This window comes from Myotis nattereri (assembly GCF_964212035.1).
Source record: "Myotis nattereri genome assembly, chromosome: 4".
NCBI lineage: Eukaryota > Metazoa > Chordata > Mammalia > Chiroptera > Vespertilionidae > Myotis > Myotis nattereri.
The window spans coordinates 77,517,440-77,543,200 of NC_138079.1; the positions used below are offsets into that span (position 1 = coordinate 77,517,440).

The 25,761-nt window shown below is 40.8% G+C and overlaps 1 protein-coding gene across 2 annotated transcripts in view; it reads left to right on the top strand.

Moving 5' to 3' along the window:
- CCDC192 (coiled-coil domain containing 192) overlaps positions 1 to 25,761 on the top strand; it is a 244,131-nt gene that overhangs the window by 78,345 nt on the left and 140,025 nt on the right. For both annotated transcript variants that reach the window (XM_081090561.1, XM_081090562.1), the window contains one exon: positions 7,036 to 7,143. In XM_081090561.1, coding sequence (XP_080946687.1) covers positions 7,060 to 7,143 — 84 coding nt within the window. In that variant the 5' untranslated portion in view covers positions 7,036 to 7,059. The remainder of the gene's footprint in view (positions 1 to 7,035; positions 7,144 to 25,761) is intronic.

The following is a 25,761-nucleotide window of genomic DNA, read 5'->3' on the forward strand; positions in this document are numbered from 1 at the left end:
CCCAGGCCTGACACCTCTGCCGGAGGCCTCAGGCCTGGTCAAGGGGCCGATCCGGTGATTGGTGATCGGAGGGTGATGAGGGTCAACTCCTCTGGCTGAGGTATCAGGCCTGGGTGGGGGGCGGAGCCGGGGATTGGGGGGATATGATGGTCCCCTTGTCCAGGCCTGAAGCCTGGGTCAGAGGCGTCAGGCTTGGGCGGGGGGTGGAGCAAGCGATCAGAGGGAGATGGGAGTCCCCTGCCCAGGCATGATTCTTGGGCCAGAGGCCTCAGGCCTGGGCAGGGGCCAGAGCCAGTGATCGGGGGGAGATGGGGGTCCCCTGTCCAAGCCTGACACCTCTGGCGGAGGCATCAGGCCTGGGCAAGGGGCCGATCAGGCGATCGGAGGGTGATGGGGGTCAACGCCTGAGGGCTCCCAGTATGTGAGAGGGGGCAGGCTGGGCTGAGGGACACTCTCCCCCCTCTCCCCCACACCCAGTGCACGAATTTCGTGCACCGAGCCCCTAGTTAAGTTAATAACAATGTACCTACCTATATAGTTTAAGTTTAAAAAATTTGGCTCTCAAAAGAAATTTTAATCGTTGTACTATTGATATTTGGCTCTGTTGACTAATATCTGGTCTAGAGCAGTGGTCGGCAAACTCATTAGTCAACAGAGCCAAATATCAATAGTAAGGCGACTGAAATTTCTTTTGAGAGCCAAATTTTTTAAACTTAAACTATATAGGTAGGTACATTGTTATTAACTTAATTAGGGTATTCCTAAGGCTTAGGAAGAGCCACACTTAAGGGGCCAAAGAGCCGCATGTGGCTCGCGAGCCGCAGTTTGCCGACCACGGGTCTAGAGGAATTGAGGGACCATAGTCCTGGAAAGACCACCTGATAAGACATTCAGCTCATTATTTAACAGATGACTTAGAGCGTCTCTATACTTTTAGATTTTATAAACCCCTAAGAATTTTCATTCTCTAAATAATTGGGATTAGGTCTAATAGGGCTGCCAACTTTTCCACTTTAATTCTAAAACACAATAATTTCCATATACTATCACCACCATTTTTGTTAAAGAAACATCCTTTTAACACCAAAATATATAGGATGATCAAAATTTCAGAATAAAGGACAGTTCTCTAAATGGAATAAATTGGGTTTCATGAAAACTTCAAATTGGTCTTTTTAAATCTTCAGCTTTGTCTTTTTCTTGCTAACTGGTGAAATGTTATCATAATCCAGCACTGATCTATGGGCTGGCATTTGGGACCCACTAATATAATTAAACCCCTTTGGCCTGAGGTGTCTATTTTCCCTCCCAGATTCACTTTCCACCCTTCCCCCTCCACCTCACTGCATCCCCCCAGTTCCCCATTCCCCTCTCTCCAAAGTACCCACCCCCCCAATCTTTTCTAGGGAAGCTGGTCCCTCTGGACTTGTCATTCAGGCTCTCTTGTCTTCTGGCTTCTTATTGGACAAGGGAGATACAGACAGAACAGAGGGTGAGAGGAGATGAGGTCAGGCTATTTATTCCACTGATCCACCCACCGCTACTGCCTGGGCCAGGGTGGCAGGGGCTGTATCCCTCTACCAAAGGCTCAGCTCATAGGGGGTCCTCTTCGCAAGCTCCATCCTGTAATAATGCTCCCCCATTATCTCTTCCCCTACCTCTTTAAGGTAAGGCAAATAGTACCTTCACTTCTATGGGCTGCCTCACCATTCTTTGTTGGTGTCCTTAACTGTGCCCACACCTTTGTACATAGTCCCTTCATCAAATTCCCCTCAGTGATGCCACTGGAGCGGCCATCTGTTTCCCGCTGGGACCTGACCAATACATCCATCATTTAAAGATGAAAAACTGAGGTCCCAAGAAGTGAAGTCCAAAAGTCACATAGCTCAAGTGAAACGTGCTGTCCAGAGTCCAGAACGTGGCCGTCTGGAGTCCAAGGTTCTCCTTAGTCAGTGTGCATCTCTGTCACCCCATGGCCATCTCCTTCAGTCACACTGATGGGCACTTTCTAGAACCTTCTTTTTACTGGGCTTTGGCAAAAGTTGTAGTTTGTTTAAGTTTTGAATAAAAAATACCTCGTTAGGTAACTACTGAGGTAACCCCAAGCACAGAGGAATACTGTTTTCACTGGAATGAACTGAAATCAGGAAAACTGAGTTTTTTAAATTGTTGCTTAAATAGAAAATGAAATTTTAGCCCAAGAAGCTATTGCAAAAGGTAAGCACAAAAGGGCATGAGACTGATGACAATTTTACACTAAAATGAATTCTGATCACCAGAGATGGGGGCAAGTATGACAGCCATCTGCCCAGGGCAAGGGGCTGAGCCAGGGCCCTGGGGAAAGACTTTAACCTGTATGAGAAATAGGAACAGGTTGTAGAAGAGCAAAGAATTTTAGAGCCCCCAGTGCCTGTCAAACAGGGGGAAGGAGCAATAGACTGCAGTGGTAAGTAGACAATCCGTCAAGCAGAAGCTTGACCATTGCAAAGTGTGGCGAAGGCCTGTGCTATCTGTAGGAAGTGACTGCATTACTGAGCAGGGGCTGCTGGAGCCCTGGACACTGGAACTTCAGAAGGCTGGAAACATTTCACTGTAGCAAGCTGACCCATGTCAAATGCTCTCCTGTAAAGGTGAAATTGCCTATACCCACATCTTTATTTAGCAATCTCGCCTTTAAATGAATGCACATATTTAACCTATTAACTTTGTTCTGACTGCATACTTGACTGGGTTTCCCACTGCTGTCGTTTGATCACTTGCTGTTACGAAAGTGTCTCCATGGGGAATTTCTTTTACTAGGGTTTAAAAATAAGCTAGCAAGTTTTTATGTTAAATGGTTCTCTTTAAAGGAGCGAGGATAATGGCATTGTTAATAATAACATTAATTGAACACTGCACCTGTCTAAGCAGTTACCTGCTTTACCTCATTTAATCCTCACAGCAACCCTGCCATCATCACCCAACTTCTTGCCCTCTGCGGCCCTATCTTGCACCTGGCCTTGGCAAGTGGAATTTCTCAGGCTCAGATCCCTGTCAGCGTCCCAGGCTGATGCATGGAAAATATTGCTCATAGACGTAGCTGTGATAACTTCTCCGCGTGACTGCTCCTTCTGGTGCAACCACCTCTTTGGCTGCTGAGCCTTTAATCAAGAACAACTATTTTTTTGAGCTCCTGGCAGATACTCAGTGCAGTGCTGTCTGACCTCTGCACTTGGGAGCCTTTATAAGTGTCACGCATGGATTCAGAGGTGGGTGGAGGATGTGGATCAATCAGAGACCGTGAACCAGTCTCAATGGGTGGAAGAGGTTTGTACGGCTGAGAAAGGAGAGCAAAGTCATTGTAAGACAAAGAAATACTAATGGGAGATGTCTGTAATACTATTAACAATAAAAATATATTAAAAAAATAAATACTGAGTTAAAAGTAAGGAAGGGGATTTGACATTGGGTGGTAAACACACAATGCAATACACAGATGATGTACTTATAGACTTGTGCACTTGAAACCTATGTAATTTTATTAACCAATGTCACCCCAATAAATTTAAAAAATAAGAAGGGAGGCAATGAAAAGATACTGACATGGGTTAGAGAAATCAAGAAAACTTAAGTAGGAGAAAAAGAGGTTTTCCTTCTCAAATGAAGAACCCGTGCAGCCAAAAGATAACCTACTCTTACAATTTTGTAGAAGATTTGTCAGTTTGTAGACTGTTAACTTTAATACACATACTGTGATCAAAGAGTTTATTGAATTTGTAATACTTGTAGTAGTCTTTTAGTTTGATCATCTTGATTATTTTAGCTACATGCCACCTGGATTACCAGCTTGGTATTTAGATAAGAAAATTTTAAGGCAAAGAGTAGAAGTTAAAAACTAAAACTTTCATTGAATTGCTGGAATTTAACATTTGAAAATGCCGACACTGGCTCAATCCCCAAACACCTATGTATATCATCTATTTTCAACATGCAATGTCATGTTGAATATAATTCATTCATCGATTACTTTAACCACCAAGACAGATTCATGTTGATAATAAACATAGATTGCTTTGTGTAGGGTGTGTCCACATGTGCCTGAAGCAGAATGAACTTAATGGTATAAGTCCCACCCTTCTGCTCATCTGCCATTGCATCCTGCAAAATTGGGACAATGACTACACCTAACTTTTTTAAGATCCTTGAAACTACACATCTACCTCCAAAACTCCTAGCCCCACGTGCTTACTTATTTCTAAAATTATTCTCAACTTTTTTTCCTTTGTTTGGCTAATGGGAGTTGCCCCCTGTTAAAAAGCACTTGCCTTTGTATAAGACATTTTTACCTCGGTGAAGATACATTTATGGACCTCTCCCTTAAGGGACAAGAAGGCAAGTCAGAGTGGGGAGAGTGATAGCTTGCAGCTGGGGTAAAGAAGACAGACGGAATTCTTCACTGTTTGATCGACTCTCTCTCTGTTCTACAACACATGACAATTTCTTAAATCTACCTGTACAAAAAGTCCTGTTATTTCGTAATAGTCTTCAGTCAAGCCTGTTTCATTTGGCATTATATACAACTAGAGGCCCAGTGCACAAAAATTTGTGCACTTGGGGGGTGGGGGGCCCCTCAGCGCAGCCTGTGTCCTCTTGCAATCTGGGACCCCTCGGGGGTGACCACTTGCTGACTTAGGCCTGCTTCCCGGGGGATTGGGCCTAAGATGGCAATCAGATATCCCTCTGGCAGCCCGGCAGCCCTCGGGGGATGTCCACTTGCCAGCAGGGAGCAGACCTAAGCTGCAGTCAGACATCCTTAGCACTGCTTGAGGAGGCAGGAGAGGCTCCCACCACCACCGCTGTACTGGCAGCCATCAGCCTGGCTTGTGGCTGAGCAGAGCTCCCCCATGTGAGAGCACACTGACCACCAGAGGGCGGCTCCTGCATTGAGCGTCTGCCCCCTGGTGGTCAGTGTGTGTCATAGTGACCAGTCATTCCCAGTCTTTCTGCTGTTAGGGTCAGTTTGCATATTACCCTTTTACTATATAGGATAGAGGCCTGGTGAACGGGTGGGGGCCGGCTGGTTTGCCCTGAAGTGTGTCCCGGATCAGGGTGAGGGTCCCGCTGGGGTGCCTGGCCAGCCTGGGTGAGGGGCTGATGGCTGTTTTCAGCTGGTCACACCCCCTTCAGGGTGGGGGTCCCCACTGGAGTGTCTGGCCAGTCTGGGTGAGGGGCTGAGGGCCGTTTTCAGGCTGGTGGGCGACTGAAGCTCCCAGCCTCTCCTTTTTTTCTTATTTATTCTGGGATTTATTTATTGTCTATAATTGAAACATTGTTGCCTTCACTGGCACTCCCAGCTCTGAGGCCTCAGCTGGCTGAAAGCAGGTATCTGGGGTTTGTTTAGCTTCTATAATTGAAACATTGTTGATTCTGGAGTTCAGAGCCGGGCTGTGGCAGGCGGGGAACCTTGGCTTCCTCCATCACTGGAGAAAGCAAGCCTCCTGCTCACTTCAGCTGCATGGCTGCCGGCCGCCATCTTTGTTGGCAGTTAATTTGCATATCGTCCTGATTAGCCAATGGGAAGCATAGCGGAGGTACGGTTAATTACCCTTTTTGTCTTTTATTAGATAGGATGCTTGTCTTATTGGAAATGGTAGTCTTTGGTCAGGGAAATTTGGGATGTTTGGAGAAAAATGACCTAGAGAAACAGATTAGCTGATCTTACTTGGTCTACTCCCAAAAAATTTTTTAAACTTTCTCTAAAGACCCTACATGATACCAGAAGATTCTCCTTGGAAACAGTAGCCTACATTTGGGATTCCCAACCTTTTGGGACAAATTTGGCCTCTTGACAATTTCCCCTTTCTGCATAAAATGTTTTATAGCATGAACTACCTGTAAGTGTAAAGAACTTTGTTTTTAGGCTAGTATTTTTGAGAATTTTTTTTTTGGAATGACTTCAAATTATTGGAGTCATCATGGCATGATGAGGACCATTGGTTCATCCCAAGTATCACCATTCTAGCCCAAAATGTTCATCTCCCAAAAGCCAGCTTTTGGAGGAGATTTGCAGCCACTGGGAGCCAGGCTGTTTTAGAGCTACTACTTTGCCCCTCATCTCATGAGTGTCATTTATATCTGAGGCCTGTGGCATGGCCCTAAGGTCAGAGTGCTACATGAACAATTGTTAAGAACGTAATGAATGCTTTATTTTCATGGCTGGTTCCATTTGCCACCAGATGGCTCTATTGTATCATAAGGAAATGCACACGCGTAAAATCGGTGGGCTCCTAAAGCAAAGGGAAAAAATCAGCAGCAGGTTTTCTGCTTTAACTTTTCACGTTGCTGCATGACTTTAATCAATTGTCTCAATAGCCAAAGAGTAGCCAGTAAGCACTCCAGTCTCCGTGGGGCCAGCGACTGCTATGTCCATGCCAATTTTGCATCACTTTTGCTTTTAAATGAGAAAAAGTAACTTTTGAACCATTTTACCCATCTGCTGATTTGAGCAATATTAGCTGTGTTCTGGGGAAGGATGGTCTGATTCTAAACCAGGTAGTATCTTTGATTTAATGGAACTTCTGATAAGAAAATGACAGGAAACAAGAGGGTCTCTGAATTCAGAAGACTGTTTCTCAAGATAGGTGAATGTTTAAAATGTAGGCATTCTCGGTGACATCTCTTATTAGGAATGTAAAATTTTGGTCCTAACCTCTTGAGGGAAAGTTGTTTGTGTTGTGTGTTTTTTTTTGTATCAAGAATAAAAGTTGGAAAACAACTACATTTCAATATGGGCAATTTTATTCAAACTTTTTAAAGCTATCATTGTTATACTTTCATATGCATTTTAATATGCATTTTTACCCTTCCTTTAGAACCTAAATGTTAAATAAGGCTATTGCTTTTGTAATATTTCATGGTTTTATTACTGTGTTGAAGAAGAAAAAAAGATGATGTGTGAGAGTTTATGAAGCCTATCTTTAGTCCATAAAGTTGTTTGAGACTTATACTCAGGGACTTATCCATGTCAAAAAGTAATACTTGGTTGTTATTTTAAAGAAAGAGTCCCTGGGAACTGGACAGATGACGTTCACGTTGGCACATCTCAAGTCCTTGGAGGTTTGCCTGAAGGAAGCGGAAGAAAAGGCTAAAGCCTTATCTGAGCAGGTAATGCCTGTCATTGGTGATGGAAAGATGTGTTTCGCAGTGTTCAGTAGAGCAAGTGTCAATCTAAATACGTGCTGTAACCTCTGCAATTATTCACACACACACATACACACTCGTGCACACATACATACAGCATATCATTCATTTTACATATAGTAATAATTACTTTAATCTGTGTGGACCTTTTCAGCCTTTACAACTCCTTTTACGATTATATTTTGATTTTCGTTCACCATAGCCCCTGAGTCAAACGATCTTTAAGCAAGTGGTTTTCCTGAATAAGTGAAACATTATAAACAGATAAGCCCAAAAGTAAGGTAAAAACCTATAGGAACCACACAGAAAAAATTTTCTCAAATTATTTGAGGAAAGAGAATTTTCCAAATACTGGCTTCCCTCTTGATCTTGAGAAAAATCACAGAAGCCAGGCAGGTCCTAGGAGGAGCCCGGCCCATACTGGGCAGCCTGGGTGCTTCACAGGGGATCTGTGTACACAGCAGGTCTCTGACGTCAGACACAGCGAGTGTGGGTATCAATAAAGCTCAGCCCAGGGGCTGGACCATTTCCCAATAGGATTACACTTTGCAACGGCACAGTGTGTGGTGCAAATCCCACGATTACTGTTGTCCATTCTCCCTGGGCAGGGAGCTCAGCCCCAGAGAACAAAGGTGCCTAGAGCCTGAGTCCTACAGAGCCCACTGCTCACTGTTGGTGACAGACAGTGGAGGAAAATGGACAGCAGAAACTCTGAAATGTTATAAATGTCTATTGATTTATCGCGGTTTGATCCATTATGATAATATATTCTTAGAAATTTTTGAAAAACAATTTTAAGAGTTGTTTTTGCTTTTCATAACAAAGGTTTGCCTAGCAAAATTTGATTGCATGACATTTTACAAGAATTTTTGCAGCAACTAGGGAGAAAGATGCTTGTGTTATGAGAAAAATAAGTATAATTAACATGGAAGGTAGTGGCACAAACACACATATGGCCTCTGTTTCTTTTTCAATTTACCCAAAGAGTGCATGTCTTACTTTGGGATGTGTTTTTGTGTGTGCCCCTGTTTTCATTTATTTTACTTATTGATTTTAGAGAAAGAGGAAAGAAGAGAGTGAAACCTTGATTTGTTGTTCCAATTATTTATGCTTTTATTGGTTGACTGTATGTGCCCTAACCAGGGACCTAACTCACAACTTTAGGGAATCAGGATGATGCACTAACCTACTGAGGTACCTGGCCAGGGCCAGGATATGTGTATTGTTTACTGACTAAATGTGATTGATGCAAAGGGTCATGGGGGGTTTACATCATTTAGTGAAAGGTGCTGCCCTAGGCCCAGAGCCATTTGGGAAAGTTTCCATGTCAGCAGCATGCCATAACCCTGGCTTGCCAACTGGTCTTTTCTCTGAAATAAATAAAAACAAGCCTTAAAACTGTGGCAATATTATGAAAAATAATAATAATGATGAACATGGGCACCATTTCAAAGGGAAAAAAAACTAAGAATTTCTTACCCTCCATACTGGAAGAAGTTTTTAATGGCTAACTAACAGAGGCCACCCCAGCTGGTATTAACTTTTGCACTAAGATATATGTTTATTGTGTAATTGAATATCTTTTAATTATTTCTCATTTAAATCAGTAAAATTTGATTCACCCACACAGCACTCAATCCTCTTATTCTTTATAAAATATTTTATTCAATACAAAGAGCCCCTAATATTTAAGATTCTTAACTCACTGATTCCTTTATGTAACATCAAAAAGTAGATCTATTTTTTTCCCCAGCATTTAGAAGATTCAATATATAAAATGGAAACTGGATTTTATTTACCTTCTTTATACCTAGCATGAGTAAGATGCTAGTTAGGTGTTTCAGGAAGGATGATATATACTCGGGGCTTCTCTACCCAAGGGGTTCACAACCAAAACGATCAATGAAAGATGTAGAGAGTAAAAATTGGTATTTGTATGGCTCCCAGATAAACTGCACAGTATCATTAAGTTGCAGAATTTGTGTTATTTTCCTGAAGTATTGTCCGTGGAGTTGCCAAATTTGCATAACCAAGTGAATTCGATTGGAAGTTGGCAATGTTTTGAGGAAAAGGAGGATATAATGTGTAAAAAAACAAAAGCACCTGACAGGCATTTTCAATATTATATTTTTAACTAAAAGCTGAGTATTTTACTAGGTTTGGCTGTTTCCACTGTTACTGTTGAAACGTGTTAGTCAAATATAAACACTGTTCTCAGAGGATTTAATCCTGAAATTGTTGCTTCCTCCAGTGTTTTCGGTTAGTCTTATTCTTGAGAAGATAAGAACATTCCACTCCCCTTTTAAATTCAGTAGATTATTTTAAAAATGGGATGACGGGTAGTGAAATGGGAGGGGAGCAACTGACATTTCTTAATATACGAGATCCGAGAATATTTCAGCATGGAACACCTGTGTCAAACAGTCAAACATTTGTCCACTGGGTGCCACTGTCTTCCTTACCAGGCTCCGCCACTAAGTGGTTGCAGAAAGAGAAACTGTCTTTAGTATTCAAGACAATGACGGGTGTGTGTGTGTGTGTGTGTGTGTGTGTGTAGGAATGCTTTTGCCTGTATACATCATGTATACATCTTAAGGCTTCTTTTAAATATCACGATTTGTCACAAAGATGATGAGAATGCTAGCGGGCTTTCACTGGTAATCAAAATTGCCAGCCCTATGGCTGAGCACAGGCCAGATACGCTGGCCTTGGGGGCTAGAAATGGGTGGGTAGAGGAGAGCAGAGGAAACGGCGGGAACAACCATTAGTGCTGTAACTCGGGAGTTGGAAGCTCATGGTGTGGTCAACCAGTGGATTCTGCCTTTGAGAAACGGGTAAATCTCATTGTCAGCCAAAATTTTACCCCCTGGCTTTGCCTCCTAGAGAAGAACAGAAAATTAACTCGGAATGAAAAGTATAGATGCCTGGGGTTTCATCTGCAATAAGACTCTGTTGGTCCTGGGCCTCAAGACCAACACTGAACCTTTCTAAGGTTACTTTCAGGAGAGTCTCTGTTCTTCCCCTGCGATTTAAAAAAAAAAAAGAAGAAAGCAGCTTAGAAATAATGAGAAAATGAAGAGATTGTGAGGTCACATAGTAAACAGAACTCTTGTTGGCTCCCCTCTAGCTAACAATTATTCTTTATTTCTCGGCAGTCATGTCACCATTGCCAAACAGAAAAGAAATATGAGATCAGGATAATTTGCAATTATGGCTTATAATCTGGGCTATTCATAGCTATAATAAGCGAGTTTGCAACAATTTAGTTGGACAGAGTAAAAAGGGTCAGAAGAATCCAACTCTTGTCCTGGGTTACAATAGTAAAGAGCACAAAACATTACCAAGGTTTGCTAAAGAGAACTCTTGATTGTGTTTTCTACAGTGTAAGACCAGTGAAAGGAAATGCCCGGAGATGAGCAGTAGATAAAGAACTCAAAGTGGGCGGTAGGAAAAAGGGAAGAGTGTTCAGGAAGAGAAGGAAAGAAGAGTAAAAAGGTTACAGGAGCAACTCATAACCGTGGCTTTTGCATGTGTGCTGGCGTTTATCACCTGTGCAGTGGGAGGGACAAAGCCCCGCTGGGGGGTGCATTTTTGACCTTACACAAGCAAACACCCCGCAGCTCTTGTGCTGAGGAAATGTCAGGAGAACCCCCGTTTCACAATGGAGCAGAGGCAGAGACACCCCCGTGCGCACCATGCGCGGGTGAGACAGTCCCTGAGGTGCTGCTGGTTCCCAGCTCCCAGCAGCAGGCCCCGAAGAGCGCAGGCTTTGTTCCTATTCTATTTCTTGCTACTAGTAGTTTTATGACCTGGGACGATTCACTTAATTTCTCTGAGTCACAGCTGTCTTATCTTGAAGGGGGTAAACATACTGGTTTCATAGGGCTGTTGTGAGGATTAAACAAGTGTACCTGGCTCTTAGTAGGTCCTCAATCCAGGTTCATTTATCTGCACTCCTGACAGTGGTCATAATTAAACTGTGTGATTCTTCGTGTCATGGGCTAGTGTGTGTGTATGTAAGAAATTTCTTTTTTTATTATTAATGTCTCTCAAAGTGTTTGAAAGCTTCCCACATATAATACAACAGCTCTTCCCCAGCCCTCACAATCTTACAGTTTTTCAACCAAGGAAAGTCCCCGCCCCCCGCCCCCCCCCCCCCCGCGACCCAGCTCCCTTGTTCCCACTTGGCTTTCTCACCACCCGCTGTCTCTTCTTCTCTTTCTCAGCTTTACACTTGGTAAAGGGACTTAAGTAGCTAATCTTGTTCTTTTCTGCATCATCTCTTTGGTCTCTTGTTGTTTTGCCCATTCTCTGATTTTGCTCAGCCTGGGAGCTAAATGGGCAGTGCTTGTGTCTGGTCATTGCAGGGTTTTCTTAAGGAAATTGGAGAATGGAGAATGGGGGGATCTCTGATCATTCCCCACCAAGGAGGTGAGTCCAATAACAACTATGTAGTCAGAATTAGTTTCAAGCGTCTTCTAGATACCATACCCAGCAAAATATTAGTTATTTATTAATATTAGTTTACATAATAAACACTAGCTGGGAAAGAGATGTCATGATTTAATGCAAAAGCTGGGAAGTGGACTGTTTGGGCGTGGGGAACTTGACCTTTACTCTAGCCTTTTATTTTCAGGTAGGAATGAGGCAAGACACAGCAAGAGGAACCTTTATAACCTTTTGGAGCATAAAAATAATGTTGCTCCTGTTGTTTTCATAAGGAGAGATGTATTGGTGATACCCACAATGCAAAGAAATTTCCATGGAGATGACCGTGATTGTTTTATTTCCCAATTTTGGGGGAAAAACACATATGAACCTTTTTCTTACTTCTTAGTAACAGCTTATATGGCAGTGCGGTATAATTTTTTTCCTTACCTGGTGAGGAACGTTGCTGAAGGCCAAAAATAAAACTTGTAACAGTGCCTTCCTGTTATCCTCACTCTGTAGTGAACTTGACCATTTATGTAACATTCAAAGAAGATTCTTTTTCCTACCTTCCCCGTGCCCCCGCCCCCCATCTCCTTGCCTAAGGTTGTTCTCCAAAGAATGATAGGAGCAATAATGAGGACAAAGTATGAAAGGGAGTGCAGTGAGGGGGTGTCTAAGCTCGGATCCTGCAGGAATGTGTGCATGCTATGCATCATAAATGATAGACAGTGAGTGAAGGAACTGACATTTATGAAGCATCTACAGTGTTCCAGGTTCTCTGCTGAGATTTATAGATGTTCCATGTGAGCCACACAAGAACTCTCTGAGGGGCTCTATTATTATAGCCCCATGAAGAAAATGAGACTTAAAAACATTAAGTCACTTGCCCAAGTCATACAGGTAATAAGTGGCGAAGCTGATGTTAGAACCTAAGTATTTTTAAAATTCAATGCCCTTATTCTTAAGAACATGTGGTCACAGGCCAAAGCCGTTTAAAAGAAGTTTCTTACTCAAGCAGTTCTGAACAACAAGAACTTACCTTGGTTCCCAAACTGGAACCTGGAGGGCTTGTTAGACTGGGCTCTATTCCCAGAGTTTCTGACTCAGGAGGTCTGGGTAGGGGATCAAGAATTTTCATTTCTAGCAAGTTTCCACTCTAAGCTGAAGCTAAGTTCCAGCCCTAACACAATCCTACAGGCCCAGGTGTCTCTTCACCCTTGATCTGTGCCCCACAAACACAGGAACTGATGAATTAGGTAGGATTAGTCTTGGGTACATAAAACAAACAACTCAAATAAAAATGGCCTGAACAAGTAGATGTCTATTTTTCACTCATGTAAAGTCAGGACAGAGGCAGCTGAGGACAGGCATAGTGGCCCCCACAATGCTCAGAGGCCTGGGCCTTGTCGCCTCAGGTATTCACAGACAGACTTCTATCCTCAAAGTCCAAGATGCAGCTGTGCCTGCAGCCATTCTAGTCACGTGTCAGGCAGCATGAAGAAGGAAAAGACAGCGATAGGCAGCTGCCAGCTGAGCAGCCCCTTTGAGAGCTTTTCTCAAAAACTCCCTTAACAAACTTTGATATATCCCTGACCACTGCTAATCCCATGGACTAAAAAATGTGGATATTTACTTGGACACACTGCCATTCCAAGAGCATGGGGATCCTTTTATTACGAAGAGGAAAATAGATATTAGCCTGGCAAGTTGCAGTCTCTGCCTGGCTCATTCTACCCCTTGACCTTACTGTAGTACACAGTGCTTTGCCCTGGTAACTGTAATGTTCTTTTGCATGTGGATATCCAGTTTTCCCAGAACCATTTTTTGAAGAGATGATTCTCTCCCCATTGTAGAGTTTTAGCAGCCTCATCAAAACTCACTTGTTTATAGATGTATAACACTTTAGACTCTCAATTCTATTCCATTGCTCTATAATTGTGACTTTCATGCGGTACTGTTGTTTGGAAACCCCAGGTAAATTTTTGAGCTGGAACTTAAATTCAGTCTCCCACATCCTTTACCAATACCCTTTCTTAGTGTGAGAATCACAATGAACCTCTCCTACTTAGGCAATAGCTGGGGTTTGAATAAATCTTCTAACTGATCGTTTACCTTTAGCACTCGGTAAAGCAAGCAAACACAAAGACAAAAGACTAGTATGTTTGACTCTAATAACCAAAAGTTATTCATCATTTTATACCTAAGAGTCTAAAACAAACTCCCATGATTTGCCTCTCAGTGTTCAATCTATATTTTCTTTTTAAAATTTTATCTTTATTGTTGAAAGTATTACAGATGCCCCCTTTTTTCCCCCCTTTGCCCTGATCCACCCCACTTCTGCGTCCCCCACCCAGGCCTTCACTACACTATGGTCTGTGTCCGTGGGCTATGCATATATGCATATAAGTTCTTTGGCTAAAAATTTCTTCCTGCCCCTCTACCCCCGCCCCTTCCCTCTGAGATTTGTCAGTCTATATTTCCTTTAAGTTTAAGAACAGAAAGAATATAGATCTCCAGAAAATTTTTAGACTTTTGAATATGTGTATAAGTGGCTCAAAGAGATTTGCTGTATTTGATTTGAGATTGTCCATCGCCCCTCCCCACCCCCAAAAAATGTCCTGGTTCTTTTTCGTTGTTTAAATGCAACAGTGGATCTGTTGATGTCAAGTTTGTTTGAAATAAGTACTGTGCCCTTGGTAGGAGTATTCATTTCTGCAAATGCTCAGGAATTATGCTTGATATGCCAATCTGAAATCATGGGTTTTTGTGAATGAGTTTTTGTTTTCCAATCTATTTGGAAGTCTACTTTAATGCCATAAAATCACAAGCCATTTGTTTGACCTGGCATGGGTTTCCTTATCACCATAAAAATGTAGTTTTTGGGAATTTTGTCAAATAATTTAATTCTGGTTAATTTTACAGCTGAAGAATTTCCTTTTTAAACATGTGTGTGTACACACACACACACACACACACACACACTCCTATCTAAGCAGATGTCAATCTTCACCCCCTTACTGGATTGCCAGACATCAATTGGCAGCCTCAGAGAATGTAAGGGAAAAAATCCAAGCTAGTGAAGAGATGTGTTGTTTTGAATAGAGTCAGGCACAATGACAAATGGGCTTCTGTTGTTATTATTGTTACAGGCGGGACGCATGGACTGCTGGTTTGTTACATAACTAAAGACTTCCTTTTGCTTGTAAATGTCAAGATCAGAGGTTAGTTTAAAATAGCTGACTGGGTGCTAATAAATGTGACTTTCTTGTCTAAGAAAAAGCAAAAGGCCTTGTCCCTTATGAGTCATGGCTCTGTTGCATGGGCATAACCTGTATTTTCTTCATCAGATTTTCTCAAAGATGGCAAACTTGCTTTCACTTTGCTTAATCTCTACAAGGAAATTAGTAAATTAGGTATATGCTTTGGTTCAATTATTCACATATTCATTCAATAAATATTTATTGAGCCTGTACTATGAGCTAAGCATTCTGCTTTGTCAGGTCATGTATTTCTCCTAAAATCCCTGGAAAATAGTGTCCCTACTACAACGCTGATGTCTGCTTTTTCTATACAATCTCCCTTAAAGACCTGCCTTTAGGGCACACAATCTGTTGAGAAGAACCAAGTCTTCATCATTAATCTGATCTTCTTCCTGACCCCAGACCCGAATATCCAACTGCCTACTGAATATCTCCACCAAGATCACAGTCAATTCAAGCTCCACCTGCACCTTAGCTTCCTGCCCCAGATGTGTTCCTTTCCTATATCCCCTAGGCCAGGGGTAGGTGCCACCAGCCTCCCTGTGGCTCATGTTAGAAATCTCTGCTGCTTTGATTCTTTTCTCTTCCTCACCCCACACATCCAATCAATTGCTAAATACTGTGAATGATGATGCCTCTCAATAGTTCTTGAATCTATCTTTTTTTTCTCTATCTTCACCATTATTGTCCTTATCCAGGCCATCAACTACAGAGGTCTCTCCTGATTTTACTCTTATTATGGTCCTTGTTTAATGGCTTCTCAACACTGCAGCCTCAGTGAAGAATCTTCAACACACATCTCATGTTTCTCCTTGGCTTAAGTTCTAATTAGCACCCCCTTTTACTGTCAGGGTCAAATCTATACTCCTTAGCAGATCTCATAAGCATTTGTCGTCTGAACCCTCTCCTTGTTTTTCAGCTTTATCTTACACCACTCCCTGCATATCACAATTACACTGCTTTCAATTTTTTGAATGTACCATATTCTCTATTACCTTTCTTATGTACGAAGAAGCAAAGGCCATGTACCTTAAGAGCCAAGTTTTAATTAAAACATTCTTCTCCCTCTGCTTCTGGCTATAATTACTCTGTTTCCACCACCTCCTTTTACCCCCTTCCCATTATCAAATAAATTCCAACAAATTTGTCAATTGCATGCTACTTCCTCCAAAATGCGTTTCTTCCTCCTTCAAGTTTGGGCTAGATGTCCTTCCCAGGCGCTCTCATAATTTCAACTATAATTGTCTATTTGTATCTTCCTCTACACCATATGCCTCATGGAAGAAATACAGAGAGTGACTTCTCTGAGGTCTCAAACCAAGTTAAGATTTATCCACTTATCTCCCTGATATCAAAGCTCATGCTCTTTCCATTATACCAATGGAAGCTGAGGAGACATTAAAGGATGAGAAAGGAGATAGAAATAAACTTTTCTTCTTCCCCCCATTTTTCAGTCCCTGGGATTTCAAAGAGAAAATTTTGCATACTCATGTGTTTTGTGAATGGAGATCTCATTTATTAGCCTCCAGAAGAGTTTGATGTGTATACTTGGGGTTGTATAAATGCAAGTCTCTCAGCATTATTGAACAGATATGTAGTGACAGGCAGTCCCTGATACCTTCAGGGGATAATCAGAGTTGAAAATATTTGCATAATAATAACAGGTTATTCTCTCGAAAGTTGACAGAAAGTTTTTCCAAATGCCACATGAAAGATCCAATACTGAGCAGGTCTGAGACTCCAGCAGTCAGACATTAAGGAGGTTTGAGTAGAAAGGGAGACCCCTGAGAGAAGCTCAAGGATAGTAGAATGCATTTCCTGAGTCAACTCTGAGTGTCCTACCAACAGGATAAGTCTGTGCCCTATTCCAAAAAAGTGCTCTGAGAATGTGCTGGAATTAGAGGGACTGCGACATTATTTGAATGGATCCCAGGCCCTTGCAACTGTTGGCTTCAATTTCTCAGAATCTGACATTATTGCTTTTGGACTTTTATATCCCAGCACTTGACCTTTACATCAAAGCCAATGATTAATTGCCTCACGTTTTCCCATGTCTCATTTCTCTCTGGTATTCTTATCTATTCATAAGGCCCAAAGAATCTCTTTTGTAGATTAAAGGAATCTTAGGACTCTCTATACATGGGCCCTGACACTATATTTCAATTACAGGCATACCTTGTTTTATTGTGCTTTTCTTTATTGCACTTTATAGATATTACATTTTTTAAAAATTGAAGGTGTGTGGCAACTCTATATCAATCCTCTATTGGTGCTGTTTTCTAACAACATTTGCTCACTTTGTGTCTCTGTGTCACATTTTGGTAATTCTTACAATATGTAAAAATTTTATTATTATTGTATTAGTTATGGTGATCTGTGACCAGTTATCTCTGATGTTACTATTGTAATTGTTTGGGATGGAATGCCACAAATCTTGCCCACATAAAACAGAAAATTTATTTGATAAATGTACGTGTTCTGACTACTCCACCAACTGACCATGCCCTGTTTCTCTCCCTCTCCTTGGGCTTTCCTATTCCCTGAGACACAACAATATTAAAATTAGACCAAGTAATAACCTTAAAATGGCCTCTAAGTATTCAAGTGAAAGGAAGTGTTGCAGGTCTCTCACTTTAAATCAAAAGCTAGAAATGATTAACTCAGTGAGTAAAGCTGAAATAGGCCAAAAGCTAGGCCTATCATGCCAAACAGTGAGCCAAGATGTGAACGCAAAGGAAAAGTTCTTGAAGGAAATGAAAAGTGCTACTCCAGTGATTACACAAATGATAAGAAAGTGAAACAACCTTAGTGCAACAGGAAAAAAAGTTTTAGTGGTCTGGAGAGAAGATTAAGCCAGCTACAACATTCCCTTAAGCCAACACCTAATCCAATTCTGAGAAGGCTGAGAGAAGTGAGGAAGCTGAGGAAGAAAAGTTTGAAGCTAGAAGAGGTTGGTTTATGAGTTCTTAGGAAAGAAGCCATCTTCATACACAAAACTGCAAGGTGAAGCAGCAAGTGCTGATGTAGAAGTTGCAGCAAGGTAACTTCTATCTTATCCAGAAGACCTAGCTAAGATAATGAAGGTGGCTACAATAAACAAGGGCTTTTCAATGTAGACAAACAGCCTTATATTGGAAGAAGATGCTATCTAGGACTTTCATAGCTAGAGAGATGTCAATGCCTGGCTTCAAAGAACAGCTTGACTCTCTTGTTAAGGGGTGATGCAGCTGGGGACTTTAAGTTGAAGCCAATGCTCATGTACCATTGCAAAACTCCTAGGGCTCTTAAGAGTTATATTAAATCTAATCTGCCTGTGCTCTATGGATGGAACAACAAAGCCTGGATGATAGCACATTTCTTTTCAACATGGTTTACTGAATATCCTAAGCCCAGTGTAGAGACCTATACTCAGGGAAAGAAAATTTCAAAATATTACTGCTCGTTGATAATACACCTGTTCACCCAAGAGCTCTGAGGGAGATGTACAATAAGATTAGTGTTCTGCAGCCCATGGATCAGGAGAAGTTTTTAACTCTTAAGACTTATTACTTAAGAAATACATTTTGTAAGGCTGTAGCTGCCACAGATAGTGATTCCTCTGATGGATCTGGGCAAAGTAAATTGATAACCTGGAAAGGAGTCACCATTCTAGATGCCATTAAGGACATTCGTGATTCATGGGAAGAGGTCAGACTATCAGCATTAACAGGAGTTTGGAAGAAGTTGATTCCAACCCTCATGGATGACTTTGAGGGTTCAAGACTTGAGTGGAAGAGTCACTGCAGATGTGAAAACAACAAGCGAACCAGAATTAGAAGCAGAGCCCGAAGCTGTGGTTGGATTGCTGCAATCTCATGATAAAGCCTTAACTGTGAAGATTGTTGAAATGACAACAAAGGATTTAGAAAATTACATATACTTAGTTGATAAAGCAGTGGTGGGGTATTGTAAGGATTGACTGCAATTTTGAAAGTTTTACTGTGGGTAAAATGCTAACAAGCAGCATTGCATGCTATACAGAAGTCATTTGTGAAAGGGAGAGTTGATCAAAACAGCAAACTTCATTGCTGTCTTATTTTAAGAAGTTGTTGCAGCCACCCAGTCTCTGGCAGCCACCACACTGATCAAAAGCAGCCATCAACATTATGTCAACATCAAGACAAGACCCTCCACCAGCGAAAAGATTCCAACTCACTGAAGGCTCAGATGATGGTTGGCAATTTTTTTTAGCAAGAAAGTATTTTTAAATTAAGATCTGTAAATTTTTTTAGACACAATGTTATCACACACTTAATAGACTACAATATAGTATAAACATAACTTTCATATGTACTGGGAAAACAAAACATTTGCGTGACCCCCGTTATTGTGATACTCATTTTATTGCAGTGGTCTGGAACTGAACCCACAATGTCTCTGAGGTATGCCTGTATGTATTGACCTTTCATTAAATATTTCTCTCTGTTTTCACTCAGAGCTCAAATGTTCCTTTATTACCTTCTACATTTAGGGGTGTTATGGGTTCGATTGTGTCCCCTTCTCAGAATACGAATTTATCTGGAAATGGAGTTGTTGCAGATGTAATTCATTTAGATGAGGACATGTTAGAGTGAGATGGGCCCCTAATCCAATAGGGCTGTTGTCCTCATTTAAGTTGGAAATTTGGACACTGAAATACAGAGAGAGCCACATGAAGATGAAGGAAGACGAGGGTCATGCTTCTACAGGCCAAGGAGCACCGATCCCCAGAAAACCACCAGCAGCTCGAGGAGAAACAGAGAAGAGGTTCTTTCTCACAGCCCTCATAAGAGACCAACCGTACTGACACCTTGACCTCAGACTTCTCGTTTCCAGAACTGTGGAACAATAAAGTTATTTTGCTTACACCACCCAGTTTGTGGCGCTCTCTTACAGCAGCCCTAGCAAACGAACCCAGGGGGTAACTATGCATCTAAATTATAGGCCTTTGGAGGTCTATTTTAAGATATTCATGAACCTAGAAATGGCTGGAAATAACTTTCTAAAGGCAGAAATATTAATAAATGTAAAAGTTTGTTCTGTCTAGGATTGGGATAGGATGAGGAATTCGTGGTTTGTTTTTAGCTGTAAAATTAAAATGAGACCAAACCAGTTCTGTGAACCAAGTGTGTATCTTCAGCGCCAGAGGTTCCTGCCCATTCCACAGATAGGCTAGGTCATTTTTAAAGTGCTTGCTTCTGTTATTTATTGCCAAAGAATTTCATAGTTTGTAGCACTAGTCTAAGTCAGCTTGTGAAGCACTTAGCACAAGGGAAGCCTTTGTTTTTAAATGAAGTCACTCCTTTCTCTGTAGCATGAGCTCCACAAGGTTTGCCAACTCAGTTTGTTTTTGAGTGGTTTCTGAGTGACACCAGAAACCTATTCTGCAGTATTAATTGCTGTGTATATGGGTGTGGGTTTGGAGGAGAAGATCTAGGAGTACAGGCAATGCAAGGAGATGAAAATAAAAATTCACATTACTTAATGGTGAGGTCTTAATCATTGTACTCTGTGATCAACTGGATGAATGGTGAGGGAAAGAGAAGTTTCATATATATTGTGGTTTAAACACATGGATGGGTGGTTCTATTTATTGAGAGAGAAGTTTGGGGAAAACATATGGTATGAGTTCATTTTGAATGCACTAATTTTTAGATGCCTAGTATACATTCAAGTGACAATATTACTTGTGTGTGTGCGTGTGTGCGTGTGTGTCTGCCACTATGTAAAAAAATTGTCAGTCATAAACATGTGACTATCACTTAAATCATGGCACCTAAGAAATCAGCTAGAGAATTAGTGCAGATAAGGGAGAGAGTTGGGCCAAGGACCAAACTCTCAGATTTCGATATTTAGAGGATTGGAAGAAATGGGAAATCTAGCCAAGGAAACTGAGAATCAGGAAGAAATCCAGAGAATCATGTCCTGGAAGCAGAAAGAAGACAGTGTTTCAAGAGGCATGGGATGTTCAAATGTAATATTTTACTGGGAGGTTGAAAAATGACCAGAAATTTGTCCATTATATTTGATAAAATGAGGATTATCAGTAACTTTGACAAGATTAGTTGCAGTAGAGTAGTGGAGGACAGAAGCCAACTGAAGAGTTTAGGGGGAAGAGAGAGAGAGAGAGAGAGACCAATGATGGTAGAGTGAGAAAATTCTGAGAATCTAATTTGAGACTCAGAATCATCTGTGCCTCTCCTTCCTAGCTAAATGACCCAATACTTGTCTCTTTAACCTAAGGCAATGTAGCTGTGTTTCTGTAATATAACTGAGATGGTCCTGACAAATAGAGGAATTAATGAAATACCAAAACTCAAACTTAGTACAACCCCCACCAAAGGAATGCCTCTAGCCTGTTTCTTGATCATGACCATAGAAGAAAAGGCTCTCTGAGGTCAGCAACAGAATCAAACCTCAGAAACCTCTGTCACTGCACTGCCCGGACAGGCGTCATTATCTCTGACTAGTAGAAATGGTGTTTGCAATAGCCTGCCACAAATGTAAGTTGTTCCCTTGTCCCTTTTCCTAAAGGGGAATTATATTGTGATTGCCCTATATTTTAGACATATTAGGGAGATACACTTCCGATTTGATCTTTGGGTGCCATATGATGATGAGACTCATCTGGATTTGAGTCAGGGAGTATTACACATAATTTGGAGATCTGAATGTGAAGGTAGGTGCAGTAACTTGAGATGACTTTGGGTTGTCTCCTTTCAGGAGGGAGTGAGTGCATTTTGAATTACATAGAATAGATGCACCATATTATGCGGGAGCATTTTAAGAATTGAATATACTTATGAACATAAGAGTGTAATTGTGCTGAGCATCCAGAGGGTGGTGTTTAACTGGCCTCTGAATTTGTCTACCTTTACTGAAGAATTGCTCCTCCTGGCTTTAATCTTGTAATAATTCTGTGACTGTCAACCACAGTATCCCTGACTAGAGGGAATGAACTTTGAGCATATGACATAGGTCCAGTCAATATGATATTCCATTTCCTGACCATAAATATTGACCCAGGAGAGGTCATATGAACAGGCATGGGCCAAACCAAGTCCTGTTTCAATTTGTTACTGGAGGATAAATTGTCCGACACGTGAGGTCATAAACCTGGAAGGCCATAGGTAACGTTTCCCACTGTGTGAGGAGAAGTTTGTCTGCACTGGGAAATAATGAGGCCAACACATAGGAGCAGAACAAAGATATAGAGTTAAAAAGAGATGATACTATGAGTTCTTTGGAGTTTGTGAAATCTAGTTGTGAGCGAAACAAAAATCTATTTCTGGCTTCTCAGTTATATAAGCCAACATTTTTAAAGAAAAGGAATGACATGACAGTATGTAAGAAATGATAACAGTGTAGAGAGGCAATCATTTTAAGAAGCTTGAGTGGGAAAAGGAGCATAGAAATTGAATGATTGGAGATGCGGAGAGTTCAACGGACAGCTTCCATACATCATGAGACTTGCTGTAGCATGTTTATATGCTGAATAGAATCATCCAGAAAGAGTGAAATAGGTGATGCAGAAATGGATTGAGGGAGCAGGGTGGAAATTCCAGAAGCAAAGGTGTTGTGACCAATGAGATGGGATTCAAAGCCAATTGGAAGGACTGGCCTTTGATAGTCAGAACTCCTCCTCCATTTGTTCAATAAGGATGCTTCCCCCTTCTAGTAATGGAAGCCAAATTAAAGTAGTGTCGTAAGGCCAGCCATCATCTCACAAAAGAATAAGTCTAGAGGGGAGGCAGTTCCAGGTTTGGATATTTCAGTGGCTCAAGGATGTCACCAAGAGCATAGGTGCTGGCCATCCTTGGCTCTGCCTTCCTCAGTGCTGACTGTGCCACACTTGTAAGGTGTCTGCAGCAGTTTTAAGCATTATATTCAGTCAAAATATCCTGAGAAAAAGGGATGTGCTTCCTCCTGTGTGTCTTTTACAGAGCTGGTAAAATCCTTCTCCGCAGGCTCCAAGGATTGCAGGCCCATGCTTAAATACTCTTTTACTCGTATACCCGGGAATGAGACCAACATGGCTGGCTTAGTTCAGTTGTGATTCATTCCCTGATGCTAGACAAAGCCAAGTGCCTCTAAACACATGGCTGCTAGCTAATCCAAATCTACTGTCTGGTAGCAAGGGATAAATGGGGAACAACTCTTGGGAAACAGATTAGCAGTGTCTGCTGCAGCAAGGTTTATATACTGGCTGGTGGGAAGGTGAGGGAGTAGCAGGCCATCTGGCGGCTTCTATTTTTTCTGTGAATTATTGATGAGGTGGTCATTGGGGTGAGGGGTGAAGTGGGATTTTGAAGAGAAAGTATGAAATGACATTAGAGAAAAGAGTAGAGAGTAATAAAGAGTTATCTCAGGGAAGAGGAAAGTTCATTTACAAGAAGAAAAATATAATGATATTTTAATTTCAGAGCATTGTTGAGTGCCTGTCTGAGATTTGTGTTCATTAATTTAAAATGAAACCAGTCAATTCAATTTTGTTATTTTTTTCTAATAACATTCAATAAATGGAAGTAATGCTAACAATTTTCTTGACCACTGAGAGCTAATTAGTAAGTCATTTTCTTTTATTTTCATGGAGATTAAGTTCACATAACACACAATTAACCATTTTGAAGGATGCAATTCAGTGGCATTTAGAGCCTTCAAATGTTGTGCAACCACCACCTCTCAAAAGTTTCAGCACTTTCTTGTCACCTCCAGAACACTTTGTACCCATTAAATAAGCATTCCCCATTCCCCTCCTCCCATTCCCTGACAACCACTAATCTGCTTTCTGTCTCTATGGGCTACCTATTCTGGATATTTCATATGAAAGGAATAACACAATATGTGACCTTTTGTGCCTGGCTTCTTTCACTTAGCATAATGTTTTTGGGGCTCATCCAAGTTATAGCAAGTGTCAGTACTTCAACCCCTTTGTGTCTGAGTAATATTCCATTGTACATACATAAGACACAATTTGTTTATCTATTCATCTGTTGATGGACATTGGATTTCCACCTTTAGGCATTATAAATAATGCTGCTATAAACATTTGTATACAAGTTTCTGTGTGAATATATGTTTTTATTTCTCTTGGGTACATACTTAGCAATGGAATTGTTGGACTATATGGTAATTCTATTTTTAACTTTTTTATGACCCACCAAACTGTTTTCCACCAGCAATGGACAAGGGTTTTTATTTCTCCACATCTTCACCAACTCCTTTTACTTTTCCTTTTTTAAATTACAGCCATCATAGTGACTGTGAAATGGAATCTCATTGTGATTTTGATTTGCCTTTCCTTAATTAATAACCAAAGATGTTGACTTTTTAAAATTGAGAAACATTTCCACTAACCACTATACTGAATACCTGAAATTAATAAAAAATAATATTGAATGTAAATTGTAATTGAAAAAAATTTTTTAAAGAAACATTTCCAATTCTATTCATAAAATTATTAATGAAAGTGGATTTATAGAGTTACATATTAATAACAAAATGGGAAGGAAATGAAAGATTCCTGAGATATATTACAAAATTAAACTTCTTGGTGACATCTACTTGGCACTGGGGAGGCTCTTGAACATCTTTCCATGTGCTTTTGGCCATTTGTATAACTTCTTTGGAGAAATGTTTATTCAAGTTCTCCCCCCATTTTTTTTTATTGGATTGTCTTTTTGTTGTTGGATTGTAAAAATTCTCTATATAGTCTGGATACTATGCCCTTATCAGATATATGATTTTCAAATATATTTTTTCATGCTATAGGTTTACTTTCACTATCTTGATAATGTTCTTTGCTGTACAAAATTTTAAAATTTTGATGTTCAATTTAACTATTTTTATTTTTTTGCTTGTGCTTTTTAAATATATATTTTAGAGAAAGAGGAAGGGAGTGGGATAGATAGAAGCATCCATGAAAGAGAAACATCCATTGGCTGCCTCCTACACGCCCTCCGCTGGGGATCGAGCCACAACCTGAGCATGTGCCCTGACCGGGAATTGAACTGGAGACCTCTTGGCTCATGGATGGATGCTCAACCACTGAGCCACATTGGCAGGGCTTGCTGCTTGTGCTTTTAGTGTCAAAGAATCCACTGCCAAATCTGAGAGCTTGAAGACTTTTTCCTGCTTTCTTCTAAAAGTCTTTTGGGTTTGCTCTTATAATTAGATTCATGTTAGTTAATATTTGTTTATGGAGTGAGGTAGGGTGCACCTTCAGTATTTTGCATGTGGTTATCCAGTTGTTCCAGCAGCATTTATTGAAGAAATTCTTCTTTACCTATTGAATGGTCTTGGCACTGTTGTTGAAACTTAATCGGTCATAAATATTTGGGTCTCTTTCTGGACTCTCAATTCTATTTCATTGATCTACATGTCTATCTTTATGCCCAGTAAGACACTGTTTTGATTACTGTAGCTTTGTGGTAGTACATTTTGAAATTGGGAAGTGTGAGTCCTCCACCTTTGTTGTTCTTTTACAAGATTGTTTTGGCAATTCTGGATCTTTGAGATTCCATATGAATTTGAGGGTTGGCTTTCCATTTCTGCAAAGAAAGCCATTGTAATTTTAATAGGGGCTGTATTGTCTCTGTAGTTTGCTATGGGAAGTATTGCCATCTTAACAACATCAACTTTTGCAATTCAGGAACATGGGATAGCTTTCCATTTATTTAGGTCTTCATTAATTCCTTCAACAATGTTTTATAGTTTTCAGTATATCACTCTTTAACCTCTTTGGTTATTTATTACTTGGTAATTTATTCTTTTGGATGCTATTGTGAATAGAATTGCTTCCTTTATAGCCATACCTCATTTTATTGTGCTTCGCTTTATTGCATTTCGCTGATACATTTTTTATTTTTTATTT